Genomic DNA, 16,973 nt, shown 5'->3' on the forward strand with positions numbered 1-16,973 from the left:
TTTAAATTATTTATTTATTCGTTTTTCGATCATCTCATCTTCGATTTTCATTTCCATTTAACTTATCTTCTTATCTTCCTTTGTCGCACATAATTGCTTCCTAATTTCACCAACGCTAACAATATATGCTTCGTTCTTCTAAAAAAAACACTTTTCTTTCTTCATTTCTTTCCCTCTTTTTCATAAATCTTTAGTTATTTTTCCATTATCATATTTCTCATTCACTGATACAAGTTATCGTTCAACACGTTCCTCAGCTCATTAAAAGAGAAGCTTTATTTGCACTTTCAAACATTTGTGCTGATTCTCTCGAATTGGCGTGTGATGCAATTTATGGAGGGTTAGTTCCTATCTGCGTTTCTATTTTGATAAAATCAAGTTTGCCTTATGTTCATCCTCAAGGAGCAGTTTCATCCATTTCATCATCATCATCATCAACGCTCCCATACTCACCTTTTTGTACAGATACAATTGCGCAGGCTCCTGCTCTTTCAATCAAACCATCAGAATTTTCTTCATCTTCAGATTCTTCTCCACTTTCTTCTTCTCATTCAAGCATATCTACTTCATTTCCTTTTCCTGTTCCATTAGTTATTCCATCATATGACGATTCTTTACTTTCAAAAATTTCAATAAATCGTTTATCTCTCTCAATGTATCAAGACATTTTGTGGATCTTTTTTAACATCCTTTCTCATCAGATCAACCCCAAAACATCTCCTGAACGTTTTCCTCATTCTTCCTCGCCTCAATCATTACATCCTCACCGGGATATTCAGCCTCAAATGATTTCATTTTGTTCATCACTTCAAATGCCAATTGAGACTGAAACAAAAGCTTTGCAAACTTCTGATTGCTCATTTCCTCTCTTCTCGATCCCAATAAGATGCTCTGCATATCAAGCAATAACTCAACACTTCATTCGCTGGAGAATTGCAATTCTTCTTTTATCTCTTGTCAGAATGCTAGAAGAGGAAAAACAATTTCAACAAGTTTATCAAATATTGACATTAGTGACAATGCTACTGCAAAGAGAAGAGGAAAAATTGAAAGAAAGAAGTATTGAACATGCAAAAGAAGAGAAAGAGATTAATTTTGAAAGTTCTGTAGAAGGGCAAATGGAAATTGATAATGTTGACATCGTAAACGAATGTTGTAAAACGGAAAAGTCAAATGAAATTTCATTTGTTAATAACGAAGATTTGCACTCACATTCCTCAAGCACCATTCTCAGTGAAATAATAAACGAAGGGCATCACAATACAATAAGGGAACTTACCATGTCACCCAATGAACAAGTGAAAACCGCAGCAAAAGAAATACAAAACCATTTTCTTCACGATATACCCGAAGACGACTATGAAATAAGAGAAATAGCAGATGATGAGGATGAAATAGAAGTTGAAATTCCAACTTTTATCGACTCCAGTTTTCCAAGAATTAACAAAAAAATAAAATGAAATTTAGAATAATTTTTTAAACGAAAAATCAAACTTTTCATGAGTCTTTATCTATTTTGATCAAAAAATGATCAAACCACAAGGTTCAGTTCAATCCACAATTAGTTCATTTTTTCAGCAGTAAATGAATCAGCAAGAGAATTCATTTCAAGCCCAACACCAACAAACATATTCGTCTCAATATCCTCAAACAAGTGGAATAAATTTCTTCTCTCCTCCTCAACCAGTGGACCTCTCGATCTTTGAAAAGCAAATGACACCACAATCTACGCTTAATCAAGTAACTGAAAATTCAAATAAAAAACCTGGAGATTCTTTTGGTTTTTCAGGGTTTGCTGGACAGCCTCCTTCAGTGACAAATACAAAACAAATCCAGAGCTTCTCTCCTCCAGTTTCAAAACCTCCACCTCGTCCATCTCTTCCATTACCTTCACGACCTGTTACAACTTGTATGAGCCCTCAAGCTTCTTCAATTTCAGGTCCTTCAGTAAAGCCAAATGCATCACAACAACCGTTACAACAATCACACTTATTGACGACTTCCGCTACTGCTCCTCTACCACCTTCTTCAATTTCATTAACTTCTTTCACTTCAGCTCCTTCATCTCCAACAGTATCACCAGGTTTGACTCATTCACCTCCAATACCATCACATCCTCATCAATCGACTGCACTGAAAGATTCTCCATATATTGCAAACTTAAGTCCTCCTCCATTCACCGTGCAACGACTTAAAGCGATTTCACATCTTCCTGCGATTCGCGTAGCGTTATTAACATGGAATGTTAATATGATTAATCCACCAAATGAAACAGACATGGATATCTTGGTGTGGCGCGTTTTTACAATAGAAGATAAAGTCCGCGAAGAAAGAGAGCGAAGGGAAAAGAGAATAAAGCGAAATTCAAAATCTTCTTCGAGAACTGCGTCAGAAGACAATAGCGATTCAGCCAGCGAGCGGCAATCGATGCTTGGAATGGGATCTTTGGGTGCTTCCGGAGCAGTACCAGAACCGCCACCCCCTGTTCCAAGAAACCCTGTCACCGCTGGATATCAGAATTATTCATCATCATCATCATCATCTTCTTCTTCTTCTCCAATCATCGGTCGTGTCATCTCACCACTGCTCCCTCCAACACCGCCTTCGATGAACACCTTCCCGTCTTCTCTTGTGCTTCCTGATGTGGTGTGCATAGGCCTCCAAGAAGTCGACATGTCTGCACAAGGGCTGCTCCTGAGCGAGACAAACAAAGCACAGCCGTGGCGTATCGCGCTTGTGAACGCCTTCAACCGCGTCGGGTGCAAAGTGGCGACAGAGTCGGCCAAGCGGAAGGAAAGAGAGAAGCAAGGGTTTGCACCTGATGCCAGCGAAGGATGGAAAACGTCGTTCAACTCTCCGTTCTTCGAGGCCTACACAGGCTCCACACAGCCGACGATCCCGCAGTCGTCGGTGGCGGGGCAACTGCAGGTGGGCGGGTACACAGCGATTGCGTGGAAGCAGATGGTGGGGCTGTTCCATGTGTGTCTTGTGCGACGTGAGCTTGACACACTCTTCCGCTTTGTGAAGGACACCACCGTCGGCACTGGATTACTAGGGCAGATGGGCAACAAAGGCGGGGTGGCGATCCGGTTTGAGCTGTGCCACGTGCCTTTGTGCTTTGTGAATGTGCATCTAGCAGCCCACCAAGGCGAGATGGAGCGGAGAGACAGAGACCAGCGAGACATCCTGTCAAAAGTGAACTTCCTGCTGTCAGACCCGTCGTCCCCCTCGGGGAGCAGCGTGAAGCGGATGGACGACCACGACGGGGTGTTTGTGTTTGGGGACATGAACTACCGCATCGACTGCCACCTGGATGTGGTGGAGGAGTGCATCCGCTCGAAGGAGATCGACACGCTGCTCTCCTTCGACCAGCTGCTGAGGCGGAAAGGGGTGGTGATTGAGGAGGAGCCCATCGAGCGGAGGATGGTTGCGCTGCGCGAGTGGCTGGCGCTGGGCGAGAAGCAGCGGGAGGAGAAAGAAGGAGAGGCTGAGAAAGGAACTGCCGTGCCTGCAAGCTGGCTGTCGCAGGTCGGCCCACTGCCTTCTGGCTCGATCTATGATGGCTTCCACGAGCAGCCTATCTTGTTTCTGCCGACGTACAAATACAGAGCGAATGAGAGGGACTACGACAGACGGCCGGGGAAGACGCGGATCCCGTCGTTCTGCGACAGAATCCTGTGGAAGATCAACAGAGACATGCTGGAGTACAAGAAGAGGATATGCATGACGGAGTTTTCGAAGGCTATGTCTGCTTCTTCTTCTTCTTCTTCAGCTGGTTCTTCTTCTTCTTCTCCTGTAAATACAACTTCTTCTTCTTCTTCCTCCTCCTCATCTCCCCCTTCTTCTACTTCTCTTTCCCAACAAAGTGCAAATGAGTGTCCATTGCCTCCTCCTTCTGTCTCTTTATCACCCGCTCCTGCCATCCCACCAGCAAGAGCGCCTCCAAAACTTCCAACTTCCTCTTCATCGTCATCGTCGTTGCCATCATCATCATCTTCTTCTTTTTATCCTACTCCTTCCTCTTCTCCTCCTCCTTTGCCTTCACCTGGTTCTTCTCCTTCTTCTTCTTCTTCTCTCTCTGCATCAATGGCATCGTCCACTTCTAACCCTTCTTCTTCTTCTTCTTCTCATTCTCCTCATACTTCTGCTTCATTCACATTCTCAAACTCGACCTCTCCTCTTTCTCAATCACAAGTTCCACCAGTTGCGCCTGCATCTGTCTCCAGCATCAACTCCCGCTCACCTTCACCATCATTCTCTTCTGCTCCTTCATCATCATCATCATCATCATCATCTTCTTCTTCTTCTTCTTCCTCCTCTTCCTTCACCTCCTCCTTCCTGCAGCCCTCCCACTTCCTCGAAGACATCCTCCCCATCTGCTACAACCGCATCGACGATCTCACTCCGTCTGACCATCGCCCTGTCTGCGCGCACTTCAACGTGTATCTTGCTCGCAATCCGCTTTACTGCCCCTCTGACGCTTTCTTCCCTTCCACTTCTTCTCCTGCTCCTTCGTCGTCGTTTCGCGCGTCGGCGCAGTCTTCTCCTAATTCTTCTTCTTCCTCTGCTTCTTCTTCCTCTTCCTCTTCTGCTGCTGTTTCAACAAATATGCCATCATCATCATCATCATCTTCTTCTTCCACTTCTTTTTCTTCCTTCTCTTCTTCCTCATCTGAAAAACGCTCTTCTCTTTCAAAAGACGACAAACACGACAGAATTGCCCCACAACCGCCACAGCAACAGGAAGATGTGCTGATCGATTTGTCTTCATTTGCTGAGCTGCAGACAAGTAACACACAACACCCAACTTCTTCTTCTTCTGCTGCATCTTCTTCTGTTTCTTCTGTTTCTTCTTCTCCTCCTTCCTCTTCCTCTTTTCCTGGTTCTTCTTCTTCTTCTTCCCCTGCTCCTTCTCCACCTTCGTCTTCTGTTCCAGCCAACCCTTCAGTCATCTCTTCAACCTCCTTCTTTTCCTCTTCACCTTCCTCTTCCTCCTCCTCTTCTTCATCTTCTTCACCTTCCTCTTCCTCCTCCTCTTCTTCATCTTCTTCACCTTCCTCCTCCTCCTCCTCCTCTTCTTCTCTTCCTCCTCCAACTTCTTCTCCTCCGCCTTCCATCTCCTTCTTCACATCAACACCAGCTGTTCAGCAGACACAAACAACCCCATCAAATAGCTTCTTCTTTTCTTCCTCTGCTTCCTCTTCTTCCTCTTCTTCTTCTTCTTCAACAGCAGTTTCATTTCCTTCTTCACATTCTCCTTCTCCTTCTCCTTCTCCTACCTCCCCTTCTTCTCCTTCCCCTCCTTCTCATTCTTCATCTCCATCAATATTTCCATCATCAACAACATCATCAACAGTAATATCTTCTTCTTCTTCCTTCTCCTCTTCCTCTTCCTCTTCCTCTCCTTCCTCTTCTTCTCTTCCTTCTAATTCTCTCTTCATCCCCTCTGCAGTTACTCCTCCTCCTGTTCCTTCTTCTCCTCTTTCTCTCCCTGTGAAAGATGGAACTATCACTTTCTCTTCAACCACACTCTCATTTGGCTTTGTTTCCTTTGGCGTTTCTGTGGAGTCTTCGTTTAGAGTGACGAATAATACAAATGTGTGTGAAAGATGAGAGAGAAAATGAGAAGGCGAAAGAAAGAAAAAAAGAAAAAAGAAAAAAAAAAAGAAATATTTAATTTGCACATAGTTTTTATTGTTATTGTTGTTATTATTATTGCTATTGCTTTAATGTCTTTCTTTTTTTTTACGAATTTCATTAATTTTTATTCTCTATAAATTTTCTTTCTTTTTTTTTCCCTTTCCATTTTTATTTCCTATTTGAAACATTTTCAATTAAACCCACCAAACACCTCCTCTTCCTCTTCTCTTCCTCTTCTCTTCCTCTTCTCTTCCTCTTCTCTTCCTCTTCTCTTCCTCTTCTCTTCCTCTTCTCTTCCTCTTCTCTTCCTCTTCTCTTCCTCTTCTCTTCCTCTTCTCTTCCTCTTCTCTTCCTCTTCTCTTCCTCTTCTTCCTCCTCTCTCCTCCTCCTCTTCCTTCCTCTTCCTCTTCCCTCCCTTCTTATTCCTATCCTCCAGTCCACCATCCATCTCCACTTTGTCCCCTCTCCCGGAGAAGCTTCTGCCCTCCCCTTGTTTCTCACCACCTCTTCTCTCCACACCTCTCTCGCCCCCGCACACGTTAGAGCACTTTCCTTCACGTTTCTTCTTCTTTCTCCTTCTCTTTCGGCGGCATGCACAGCAACACAGGGAGTGATTACACAGACGCTTTCTTTGTCTATCTTGGGATATTCGACTGTGCCGATAAGGGTGCATGCAATATATAGGCCGTCGTGCTTGGGCGTGGGATATGAGCAGATGGGTGTGTGAAGAGATAATGAGAGAGAGGAAGAGAGAGAGAGAGAGAGAGAGAGAGAGAGAGAGAGAGAGAGAGAGAGAGAGAGAGAGAGAGAGAGAGAGAAGATTGGAATTTGTCACTTTTACAAATAATTTTTGAGTTGTGGTGAATCATTGAATGTTTTCTATCAATTTTTGCAGTTTAATTTTTATGAATGTGCTTTTTTACCAAATTACTGTTCGTGATTCTTTTCCTTCCTTTTCATTCACATATTATCTATTTTTCCCTTTCTCTATTTTCAACCATCATCATTTTTTTATAATTTATTTATTATATATACATATAAATATTTTAAAACAGCATACAAAACCGTCCCATTTGACTCAATAGGCCTTCCTCTTCCACTTCCAGCTGTACTTTTGAAGCAGCACGCAGCACAAGCAACAGCAGGCCATCAGCTTCCAGCGCCTGTTTCACCTTTTGTCTCGCCTGCCTCATATTCTCTCAATGCAATTTCATTGAATTCATTGAATGCTTCTTCTTCTTCTTCTTCTATTTCAATGAATACTTTGGGATTAGCAAAGCCTGGTAAACCGATTGTGGCTGGAGAAATAATTGCTTTGGTGACATTTATTCTGCAGCATCGGCCGACTCTTGCTGAATGGAACAGCTTGCAGCAGATGAAGAATAACGAGTGCATGGTTTGAAGGAGATGAAGAAATAGTTGTTTATTTATTTTATATTTTTTTCTATTTGATGGTGAAAAGAAAAGAAAAGAAATGAAATTGGTTGTTATTATGAAAGAGTTAACATGTTAATAACATTATACATTCTATTCTGGATTTGTTTCAACTGTCAACTTTTGAAAATATTTTATTCAAATTTTTTTGTCTTTTATTTTTTTCTTTTTCTCTTCTTTTGTTCTTTTCTTTTCTCAGAACTCTTATCTTCCTCTTCTCACCACAAAAAAACCTACTCAACTGCTTCTATCACATCTCAACAAGTACGGAGAAATCAAAACATCACCAGAATCCATTCTTTCCGGCAGCAACGAATTATTCTTGGAAAAGACGAAGATTAGCGGCATAGATGCTGTAATGGCGCTGTTGGTGATCCTCTCCACACTCCACGAGCCTTTGATCCCTTTCTCTCTCATCCCAATCTGTGTTCAGGCAAGGTTTGTGGTTGTCATGAATTGGGGTTAATGTGGATATTCATTATTTATTTATTTATTTATTTATTTATTCGTTTATTTATTTTCGTATTATACAACTTCCATACAATCTTCCATTTTTTTAAACTTATTTACTAATTTCTTTGATTGCTTATTTATTAATCAATACTTCAATATTATTATTATTATTATTATTCACTTATCAATTTTTATCTCTCCAGCCACCGCAATCTCATGGCCTGCCAAACTGCGCTTGCATCTCTTCCTCATCTGCGCTTCGATGCATTCCGCTATCTTGTTGCATTTCTCCGTTCCCTCCTCAACCCTTCTTCTTCTTCTTCTTCTTCTTCTTCTTCTTCTTCTTCTTCTTTTTCAGCATTCCCTTCTGCATCAAATTCTTCAAATCTTTCTTCTTCTTCTTCCTCCTCTTCTTCTTCATTAGCCGAAATTCAATCTGCTTGGGGTGTATCAGCTTCCCCAGCCTCGTCATCGCCTTCTTCCACCCTTCTCTCTTCGCTTTTTGCACCTGCCATTTTCAGACTTTCTGAATCCACGCCATTGCAGCAGAAGATTGTGGTTTGTCTTCATTATTTGATAAACATAATATTAACAATTAAAACCTAATTCTTTTTCTTTTCTTTTTCTTTTCTTTTTATTTTCTTTTATTATCTTTTTCTTTTCTTTTTCTTTTCTTTTTCTTTTCTTTTTCTTTTCTTTTTCTTTTCTTTTTCTTTTCTTTTTCTTTTCTTTTTCTTTTTTCTTTTTCTTTTTCTTTTTTTTTTTTTTATCTTTTTTATCTTATTTTCAACCAATTTATTTCTGAAAAAAATTTATATCTTTTCATCTGAATAATTATTCTTCGCTTTTTTCAGGATTATGCAAGTCTAACTGTTTTCCTGTCTCATTTTCTGGTGTAATTGCGTGAGGATTTTTGGATTATTCGATAATACATACTTTTTTTAAGAACACTTTTTATTTTTCTATTAATTTTTCATTTTTTTTCCCCAATTTTTTCATTTTTTTTAAAGACTTTCTTTATTTTCTGAGCATTTGCTTGATGTATTATTTATTAGGAGGAGAAGAGTAATTTCATACCACTTCTCGTTCATTTTATCTGCAATTCAAAAGTTGAATGATGTAAAATTGTTGTGCTTTTGCGCCTTGTTTTCTTTCATTTTTATATTTATTTTTATTATTTATTTTCTCCGACTTTTTCTTTTTCATTTTTTTTCATTTTTGAGTTTCACCTTGATAAGTGGTTGATTGTTTTGGAATTGATAACTGTAAAAATAAAATTATTCATAAATAATTGGAAGAGAAAAAGACCATGTAAAAAAGTCTGTTTAGAACTTTTAGAATACTAATAGATAATATTTATTATATAATTACTCCAAAAGCATTTTCAAACGAAACAACGCGAAGACTTTTCGATTTAAATGAAGAAAAATATTTTTTTGTAAATAATCAAAAAAAATAAACAAAAAATAAATCTCAAACAAATAAACAACAAAAACCTCAAAATGTTAAAAAGAAATATAAATATGTTGTTTTTCTAAATAAATAGCGCAACAATTAAGTGAAAGTACTTTCACTTCGCAGGCACATATTTGTGATGTTTGCTTAGAAATTCTAAATAAATGCAATATTCATATGAAAAAATAATTAAATTTACATGAAAAAATCCAATTTTAATTATAATAATAAAAAAAGACAGACAAATTTAAAAAACAAACCATTTATTTGTTTTTTCAATTCATCATTTGGCACAAGCAATCCGCTCATTGGTTCTCTTGTCAAAGGAGATGTTCTCTTCTGCTGAAGCCACGCTTCTATTGCACTTCTTTCATATGTCTGGCCATCCTCTGCAAGCACAGGATCTCTCATAAACTAACATAGCATTTAATGTGAAGACGTTTATTATTATTATTATTAAAAACAAAGAAACAAATGATTGAATAAGACAATTAAAAAATAAAATAAAATAAAAAATAAAATAAATAAAATAAAATAAAAAAGCAAATCTTTCATACTTCTTGCGTAATAGGACATATAAACCCTTCACTTGCTGCTTCTGGATACAGCTGATAAAGTGACTCAGTCATCACAGTGACAGATGTCATGCTGACTTCTGAAGCAGAACCTCCTCTTCCTTCTCTTCCTTCTCCTCCTGCTGCTACTGCTGCTGTTGCTGAAACATCAGAACTTAAAGCAGAAGTTCCTAATGTTTCTGTATTTGATTGATTTGGCTGAACAGAAGGCTGAACAACCGATGGAAAGATCGAACAGGCGTTTGAGAAAGGAGGTGAAGGCAAAGAGGAGGAATTTGGTGACAATGCTGCTGCTGATGTTGAAGAAGGGGATTGTGGAGATTGAACAGGAGAAGACGAGGAAGTACCAGAAATAACAGGAGAAGCAGAAGAAGGAGGAGAAGAAGAAAAAGGAACAGGAGCAAAAGCAGGCGATGAAGTGTCTTGTGGAAGAGGAGAAGATGTAGAAGGTGGTTCAGTTGGCAAAGAAAAAGGAATGATTGTTTGATGTGGAGGAGGTGGAGGAGGAGGGGGAGGAGGAAGAGGAAGTGGTAAAGACAGATTTGCAGCAGTCTGAGGCTGATAAGAAAGAGGAGTTATCTGATTTGGAGAACGAGGAGGAAGAGGAAGATGAGAAGAAGGGATTTGCTGAGGCAGAGGAGATTGAGTCTGAAGTGATTTTGGAGAAGATGCAATTGAAGTAGAAGCAGAAGAAGCAGAAGCAGAAGCAGAAGAAGAAGAAGGAGGAGGAGGTGGAGAAAGATTTTGGTGAAGAGTGAAGGATGGAGGAGAAGGAGCGGAGACTGGCTGAATATCTGGCGGGCGAATCTCAGTTGCAGAATACATCCAATCAGTTGCAGAGTCATAAAGAGAAGGAGTGCCAAAGGACGGAGCAGAAGAAGGAGCAGTTGTGGAAGAAGAAGAAGAAGGGGGAGGAGGAGGAGAAAAAGGAGACGATAATGTAGGTACCGATGAAGATGAAGGGGGTGGATGAGAAGAAGAAGACGATGATGGAGCGGAAGCTGGAGTGAAGCAAGCATCTGGTCGCTCCAATGGAACAGCAGCCGATGAAGGAATAGGAGCTACAGCAGTGTTTTGTGCACGAATCTGCTGTGCCACAATCTCATCCTCATCTACTTCATCCTCCTCGTCCTCATCACCCACTTCTCCTATCTGCTGATTCTGTTGCCTTTGCTGCTGCTGTTGCTGTTTGAGTTGACTTTTCCGCACAAGAAGAGCTCCGTTGCTTTGGTTCACCCACACTCCTCCACTTTTGGACGCTTTGTCAGAACTTGAAAGCGAGGAGGAGGAGGAGGAAGAAGAAGAAGAAGAAGAAGAAGTATCCTTTTCTTTTTTCGCACCATCGTCTTTTTTTTCATTTGCTTTGTTATTCTTCTCATTTAATTCATTTACAGTAGCATTTAGTGTCTCACACGCCAATGTGAATCCCCATTTGATAGACATTCCAATGAACAAGACAAGCTTTGCAAAGCCGCGTGCTCCGAACTGGAGCATTCGTCCAACAATCGGATGTCTTCCTTCTTTCTCTCTCGGATCTTTCTTCTTCTTCTCCTTCTCCTCCTTCTCCTTCTCTTTATCTTTATCTTTTTGGCTTCTTTTTGTGTTTTTGCCTCCCTTAGCTTCTTTTCTATAATTTGCACCATTGCCATTTTTGTTAGGAAATTTCCATCTCTTTCTCATAACATCGTCCTTTGTCTCATCACTCTTTTTGACTTTGAGATTCATTTCCAGTTCTTCATCTGTCATTTCATTTTGATATAAATCGTCTTTCCACTCATCCCACTCGTCTTTTTCACCATCGATAATGAAACCTTCTAAATATGCTCCTTCTCCTTCATGCTCATCTTCATGTTTCCTTTCATTCATCATTCTGCTGTTGCTTGTTCTTTCAAATCTTGGCCCTCCTCTCATAACTCCTCTTCCTCCTCTTCCTCCTCCCCGGATCCCTCTTCCCCTTGCAGCAAACCTCCCATCAAATCCTCCGCCTCTTCTTTGCATCCCTCCCCTGCCTCGTGCAAGCATTTCTCTGACTCCTGGCGCAACAGTCGTCCCTTCTCCCGGAAGCAGCATTTCAACATCCACATCTCCCAACAACGAATGCACCTCTAACCTGTGCGGACGCCCACGACTGTAAAATGAAGCTGTCACTTGAATAACGCTTTGAGGCTGAAGCTGTGTGCATTGCCGTATCAATGCAGCATTCCTAACAGGAACAAGAAGTTCAATTGGCTCTTGATCTTCAAAAGGTCCAACAACAAAAATGGAAAATTTAGCTTTAAAAAAACGTCCATCGCTAATCGTAAAATTTTCTTGAAGAATTCCAGACATAGTTATTGAATTTCCTTTCCAATGCTTTTTGAAGTAAGTTTTTGCCAAATTTTGAGAATCGGTTCCAAAATGAAAAAGAAAATCAGAATACGAAAATGTACGATCGGGCTCATTATTCTTATTGAATGGAAGTGCCTTTACTTCATGATTTTTATAATATCCTGAAATAACATATTTTTTGAATAAAAACGCAAACAAATTATAAAATAAAATCAAAAACGAAAAGACATGTTCAAACCATATGATTCGAGGGTTCCACAAAATCTTGCAATTTTTCCGACAATGAACGGATTTTTGTAAGTTGTTCGGACTTCTGGTGTTAAAAAAAGAGTTAACTCTGAATTTGACCACTCAGAGTCTGTAGGATTCATCCAAAATTTAATCCAATTTGTCGAGCATTCTCTAACCATTCCTGACCATTCAACAACTTTTCCTTTGAAATGATGTTGAAATAATTGTTGTAAATTATCCTCATAAGAAGCAGAGCATTGTTCAATGTAGTTTTCCCAATTAATGATTGGCTTATCTGCGTATGGATATTGATAATGAGGATAAGAACAATTATTTCCCATACGCTGTAAAGCATAAATCGAAAAAATAATTAAGATCAAGCCCATCATAATATTATTTAAAAATTTGTTTGAAAAAAATAAAAATTTCTCAAAAATCTCATGTTATCAATCTATGGTAACAGTCATTTGATTTTGACAATACGGGCAATTTCCAAAAAGCGTTTTAAATGATTGCCGCGTTGATGGCTGAGTCTGAAACCATTGAATGATACAAACAGAGTGATATCCTTTTTCTGAATCAAATCATCATTAAACTTCAAATGAATTGCTAAATAATTTAAAGAGCAAACTGCATTGTTCATTTTGGCAAAATACATTTGGAAAGAGATTCGGATCCGTATCAGGATGTAAATTGTAACATATTCCACAGCAAGCATCAAGATCAATCTCAAGTTCTAAGTCTAATTGTTCATCTTCTTTAGCATTCTTTTCTTTCTTCTGCTTTTCTTCTGTTTCGATTTCCTCATCATCACTTAGACTGAACTCGCTATCATCATCTTCATTTATTTCTTCTCGAACAGTTTTTTGAACATTTCTTCTTGGAATGGGCGATCCAAGAGCACTTTCTAAATTTGACAGGAAAGATTGCGAAGAGTCCCTAAGGTTAAGTCATTGAATAAAACAATTCCAACGAATGATAATAAAAGTTAAAAAAAAAAAATAACAGTTTTTTGAAGAAATGAGAGTTTGAAAACGAATAAAAGTTTAAAAAATATCATCAATGGAACAACTCTTGATATTTTGACGTTGCATACCATCGTGCAATATATTTTCTCAGCAATTCTTCCTTCTGCTGAATCTCGTCTTCTGGGCCGAAAAAGGAAAATGTTGGGGGTGTTGCCAGATTCATCGGATCCAAAGAAAAAGAGAGAGAAATGCGACTATCTGCAAAGAAACATCAAAGATGAAGTGCCAAACGATCGAATAAACAATTTTCAATTTATAAAACAAATGATATCAGAAACAACATTTCATTATGCTTAACGCTTAAAAGAAGGAAAACCAATAAGAATTCTTCTGTAATTGCATGACCTTTGAGGCTTTAAAGGATCAATAACAATAGCAGATGAATCAATCTCGTCAAAAAAGTTGAAAAAGGGATTTAAGATGTGAAGGAGCTGAAAGTTATCAAAAAATAAAATGCATCCAAAAACATGAAAAAAATTATCTGCAAACAGCATCGACATATTTCACTGCGTCATCGAGCGTGAACTTTTTTCCAGACGAATGAAAACTGAGAATTGACTCATCTTGTGGTAATTTGTTGAATAATTCGTCTTCCAAGTTAACTGCAACAGGCAGATCACTTATAACTTGCGGAGCTTCATAAGGATAAGATGGAGGAATTATAAATGTCACTTCATGCTTTCTCGAGTTTTCGTCTCTAAATAAAAAAATGTTTCAATAATAATTTTCATCAAAAAATTATAAAATAAATAAGATTAGATAAAAAACATTGCTAATCTTAACTAAATGGATCAAAACAAACATAAATAACAGTTCAAGCTTTGAAAATTCTTTATCTATACTTTTAAAAAGGCCAGGTCGCAAATCAGTTATTTCTTGAACAAGCAGAGATAAGTAATCAAATGTTTTTTCTTGATCCTTTTTCAATGAAGAATGACCTGAATATTTATTTGCAATCATTTTTTTCCTGATAAGTTCTTTAAGTTCAACTAAGAATTCTGAAATAGTCTTGCATTGAATCATTTTCTGTGAGCAAAAAGCGAGAGTAACATGAACAAGGGGAAAAAAACCAACCTCTTGAATAAAGCTCTTATGAGTCATTAATAAATCTTTGAGTTCGGGAGAAGAATATATCGAACAGTTTGTTAATGAATCTTTAAAAAGCTGTTGAACGGAAAACAGGAATTCTTCGTCTTCTATAGTCAAGAACCCTTCATAACCATTTGAATTAGGTATGGGAAATAACAAAGGAAACTGAGGAAGTGCGTCACATATCATTGAACAAAAAAGAAAACAAAAAAATAAAAAATAAAAAATGATTTGATCAGAGAGAAAAGTTGATGGGTACAAAAAATAAGAAATAAGAAATTTTCTTTTTTGGTTTGAAATTGAGATTTTTGGGAGCAAATTTAACAAAGCCCAGAAAGGGTCATGAATTATTTCGGTTTGTTTGAAATAATGAAGCTTGAAATTGTTTAGTTTTTGGAATTTGTTGATAGGCGAACTACCAGATGAAATAACTGTGATGCATGATTTATTAGTTTATCTCCTTCACAACGAATTATTTTATGCTTTATGCAAATAGGATTTTTCGGAATTGCGATCTTCAAACATTGAAAACATTAAGAAAAGTTAGCCATCGATTTCATCGCATTTCAAATATCGACTCATTATGGAAAAGTGAGGCAGAAAAAATAGTACATGATAATTACAATGAATTGTTTTTGAACAGAGGGAAAAAAGAACCGTTAATTCAATTTTCTCCTGAAACTTTCGAAGTTTGATTTGATTTATATCTTTTGATGAATTTTGCGTTTTTGAAGGATTGGAATAATGCGCCTGCCCATGGATTTTCTTCCAAGGGTTATAAAGAAACATATATGTTTGCTGTTTATCTGTTTAATGCGTTTATACCACATTATCACTTATTGTTAACAAAATATTTAAATATTATTTGATTGCTATTCAAAAATAGGACATATAAAAAATATTTATTTGAAATGTCGAAATGCAAGTCAGCATCTTTTGATATTTTCGAGTGCTTCTGCAGTCGTGAGAGTTATCACAAGAGTTATAAGATGTGCTGCATACTCCTCATTCCCTTTCTTATTGTTTCAATAATATGTATGGTATTTTGCTTGGTTACGTTGCACATCACTGGCTACAATTATCAATCATCAGCAAAAGAAAGCGGATTTTTCTATCAATTCACAACTGCTGGATCTTTTTTCTTTCTTGGATTTGTTATATTTTTTCCTGTGATATTTTATTTACTTGATTATACATTCCTTCAACTTGTCACAGTTATGTTGTTCCCCATAAGCATTTTGTGCTTTTCAATATTTGCCGATGGATTTGGTGTTCGGTGGCTTTGCGTAGCTGGAATACCAGAGATACTCTTACTCGTTTTAGCACCATTGGCAGTTGAGATATTGTTAACTGGAAGAAGGGAAAATCCCAATGAATGGAAAGTGAGGATGGGTGCATATTTGTGCATTTTTGTCAAACTAGTTGGTTTTATTCTGAATGTGCTGAAGAAAGACGCTGGATGGAATATCCTGTGGTCAGTTGCAGCTATTGGGAACTATTTGTATTTTGCTCTTGCGGTAATTTTCTTTTTCTGCATTGGGCGCAAATCTGAAGATGATAAAGCAGGCAGCTATGCAATGTGTATCTTGCATGTGGCTGCAGAGATTGTGCTTGTTTTGTCCGTGTTGTGGATGGACGGCATTGTTAAGCCATTTGCTCTTGTGCTTCTGCCAATTGACTTATGTTTGGCAGCTTTTGCGCTTATTGGACCGCCTGTGTTTATAACAATCATCCGCGGACAAATAGAGGACTATTGGGAAGACGTTGAGTACAGCAGAATAATAGAAAATGAAAACAGGGAATATCGCAGGATTTGGAAAAAGAGGGCGAAAATATCAAAGTCATTTAGATTGGCATTGCATGAACATTATATCTGAAAGAGCACGTTGTGCATGTCATTCATTGCAAGCTCTTCAATAAAGTGCTTTGAGCGATTGTTGAATTTTCTTTCAAAATTTTTTATATTCGGAGTATTAATTTGGTTTTAAAGAGATTTCGAATGATTATTAGAGTACTTTGTTTTATAACCTTTTGAAAAAACTTTTTATTGTTCTGTTGTTATTTAAAGAGTGAAAGAAAATCCTCAAATTTTCTCTTTTTAGCCAACATCATAAAATTATTTGTGCTTACATGTTATATCGCTTCTTTTGTGAAGTTTTTGTTTTTATCGCTTTTTTTAATAAGTTCTTTCTTTTCAATGCAATTTCGCAAGGTTTGTTTTTTTAAAAAAATCTATGCGGCCAATGTGCATTTTTCACTCTATAACTTTTAATTTATGTTGGATTTTTCATTTGAAAAAAGGAAAAAAAAGAAATTGTTACAAAAATTACATGTTTATTCAAAGAAAAGCATCAACAATCATTCTGACATTCGCCTTTTTTAAAATTGAATTAATAGAAGTTGCTTAGGAATATCTTTTTATTATTTTTTATTAAAATACAATTATTTATTTTATTTTATTTTATTTTTTTTATTTGTCAATAATCACAAAAGTTGAAAAATGGAACTGATTCTATTTTGAGTCTGACAAATGCAAATAACAATCCAAACAAACAAGAAGATAATTCAATCATTGTAAATTTCAAACATTTTTCTGAAATATCTTCAATATTAATAAAAATGAAATTGCATTTTGCAGTTTTTTATTTCGAGAATTAAGACAGGCACACAGAATTTCAAGCGCCAAATGAAAAAATAAAATTTCAAAAGTCAGGGCAAGTGGCGAAGTGATGTTGTAACC

The 16,973-nt window shown here is 37.6% G+C and overlaps 3 protein-coding genes across 3 annotated transcripts; 2 read left to right on the plus strand and 1 right to left on the minus strand.

The window, feature by feature from the left end:
* Positions 1-1,584: 1,584 nt before the first annotated feature.
* On the plus strand, positions 1,585-8,818 carry MONOS_5806 (uncharacterized protein; the record flags this gene model as incomplete). Its single annotated transcript, XM_067875988.1, has 6 exons — positions 1,585-5,598; positions 6,077-6,359; positions 6,696-7,036; positions 7,274-7,512; positions 7,731-8,085; positions 8,382-8,818. 6 exons carry the CDS (start codon positions 1,585-1,587, stop codon positions 8,424-8,426), a joined length of 5,277 nt encoding a protein of 1,758 aa, XP_067732086.1. The 3' UTR covers positions 8,427-8,818.
* On the minus strand, positions 8,720-14,104 carry MONOS_5805 (putative E3 ubiquitin-protein ligase FANCL; the record flags this gene model as incomplete). Its single annotated transcript, XM_067875987.1, has 10 exons — positions 8,720-9,138; positions 9,243-9,396; positions 9,540-12,046; positions 12,124-12,460; positions 12,674-12,684; positions 12,748-13,055; positions 13,213-13,342; positions 13,461-13,575; positions 13,634-13,841; positions 13,947-14,104. 10 exons carry the CDS (start codon positions 14,102-14,104, stop codon positions 9,098-9,100), a joined length of 3,969 nt encoding a protein of 1,322 aa, XP_067732087.1. The 3' UTR covers positions 8,720-9,097.
* A 382-nt stretch (positions 14,105-14,486) lies between these two features.
* MONOS_5804 (uncharacterized protein) lies at positions 14,487-16,490 on the plus strand. The gene is made up of 5 exons (XM_067875986.1): positions 14,487-14,588; positions 14,644-14,671; positions 14,730-14,922; positions 14,968-15,026; positions 15,120-16,490. Exons 1-5 carry the CDS (start codon positions 14,576-14,578, stop codon positions 16,108-16,110), a joined length of 1,284 nt encoding a protein of 427 aa, XP_067732088.1. The 5' UTR covers positions 14,487-14,575; the 3' UTR covers positions 16,111-16,490.
* Positions 16,491-16,973: the final 483 nt, after the last annotated feature.

The sequence above is a fragment of the Monocercomonoides exilis genome (assembly GCF_001643675.1).
Source record: "Monocercomonoides exilis strain PA203 chromosome Unknown scaffold10-1930038, whole genome shotgun sequence".
In the NCBI taxonomy this organism is placed as follows: domain Eukaryota; phylum Preaxostyla; order Oxymonadida; family Polymastigidae; genus Monocercomonoides; species Monocercomonoides exilis.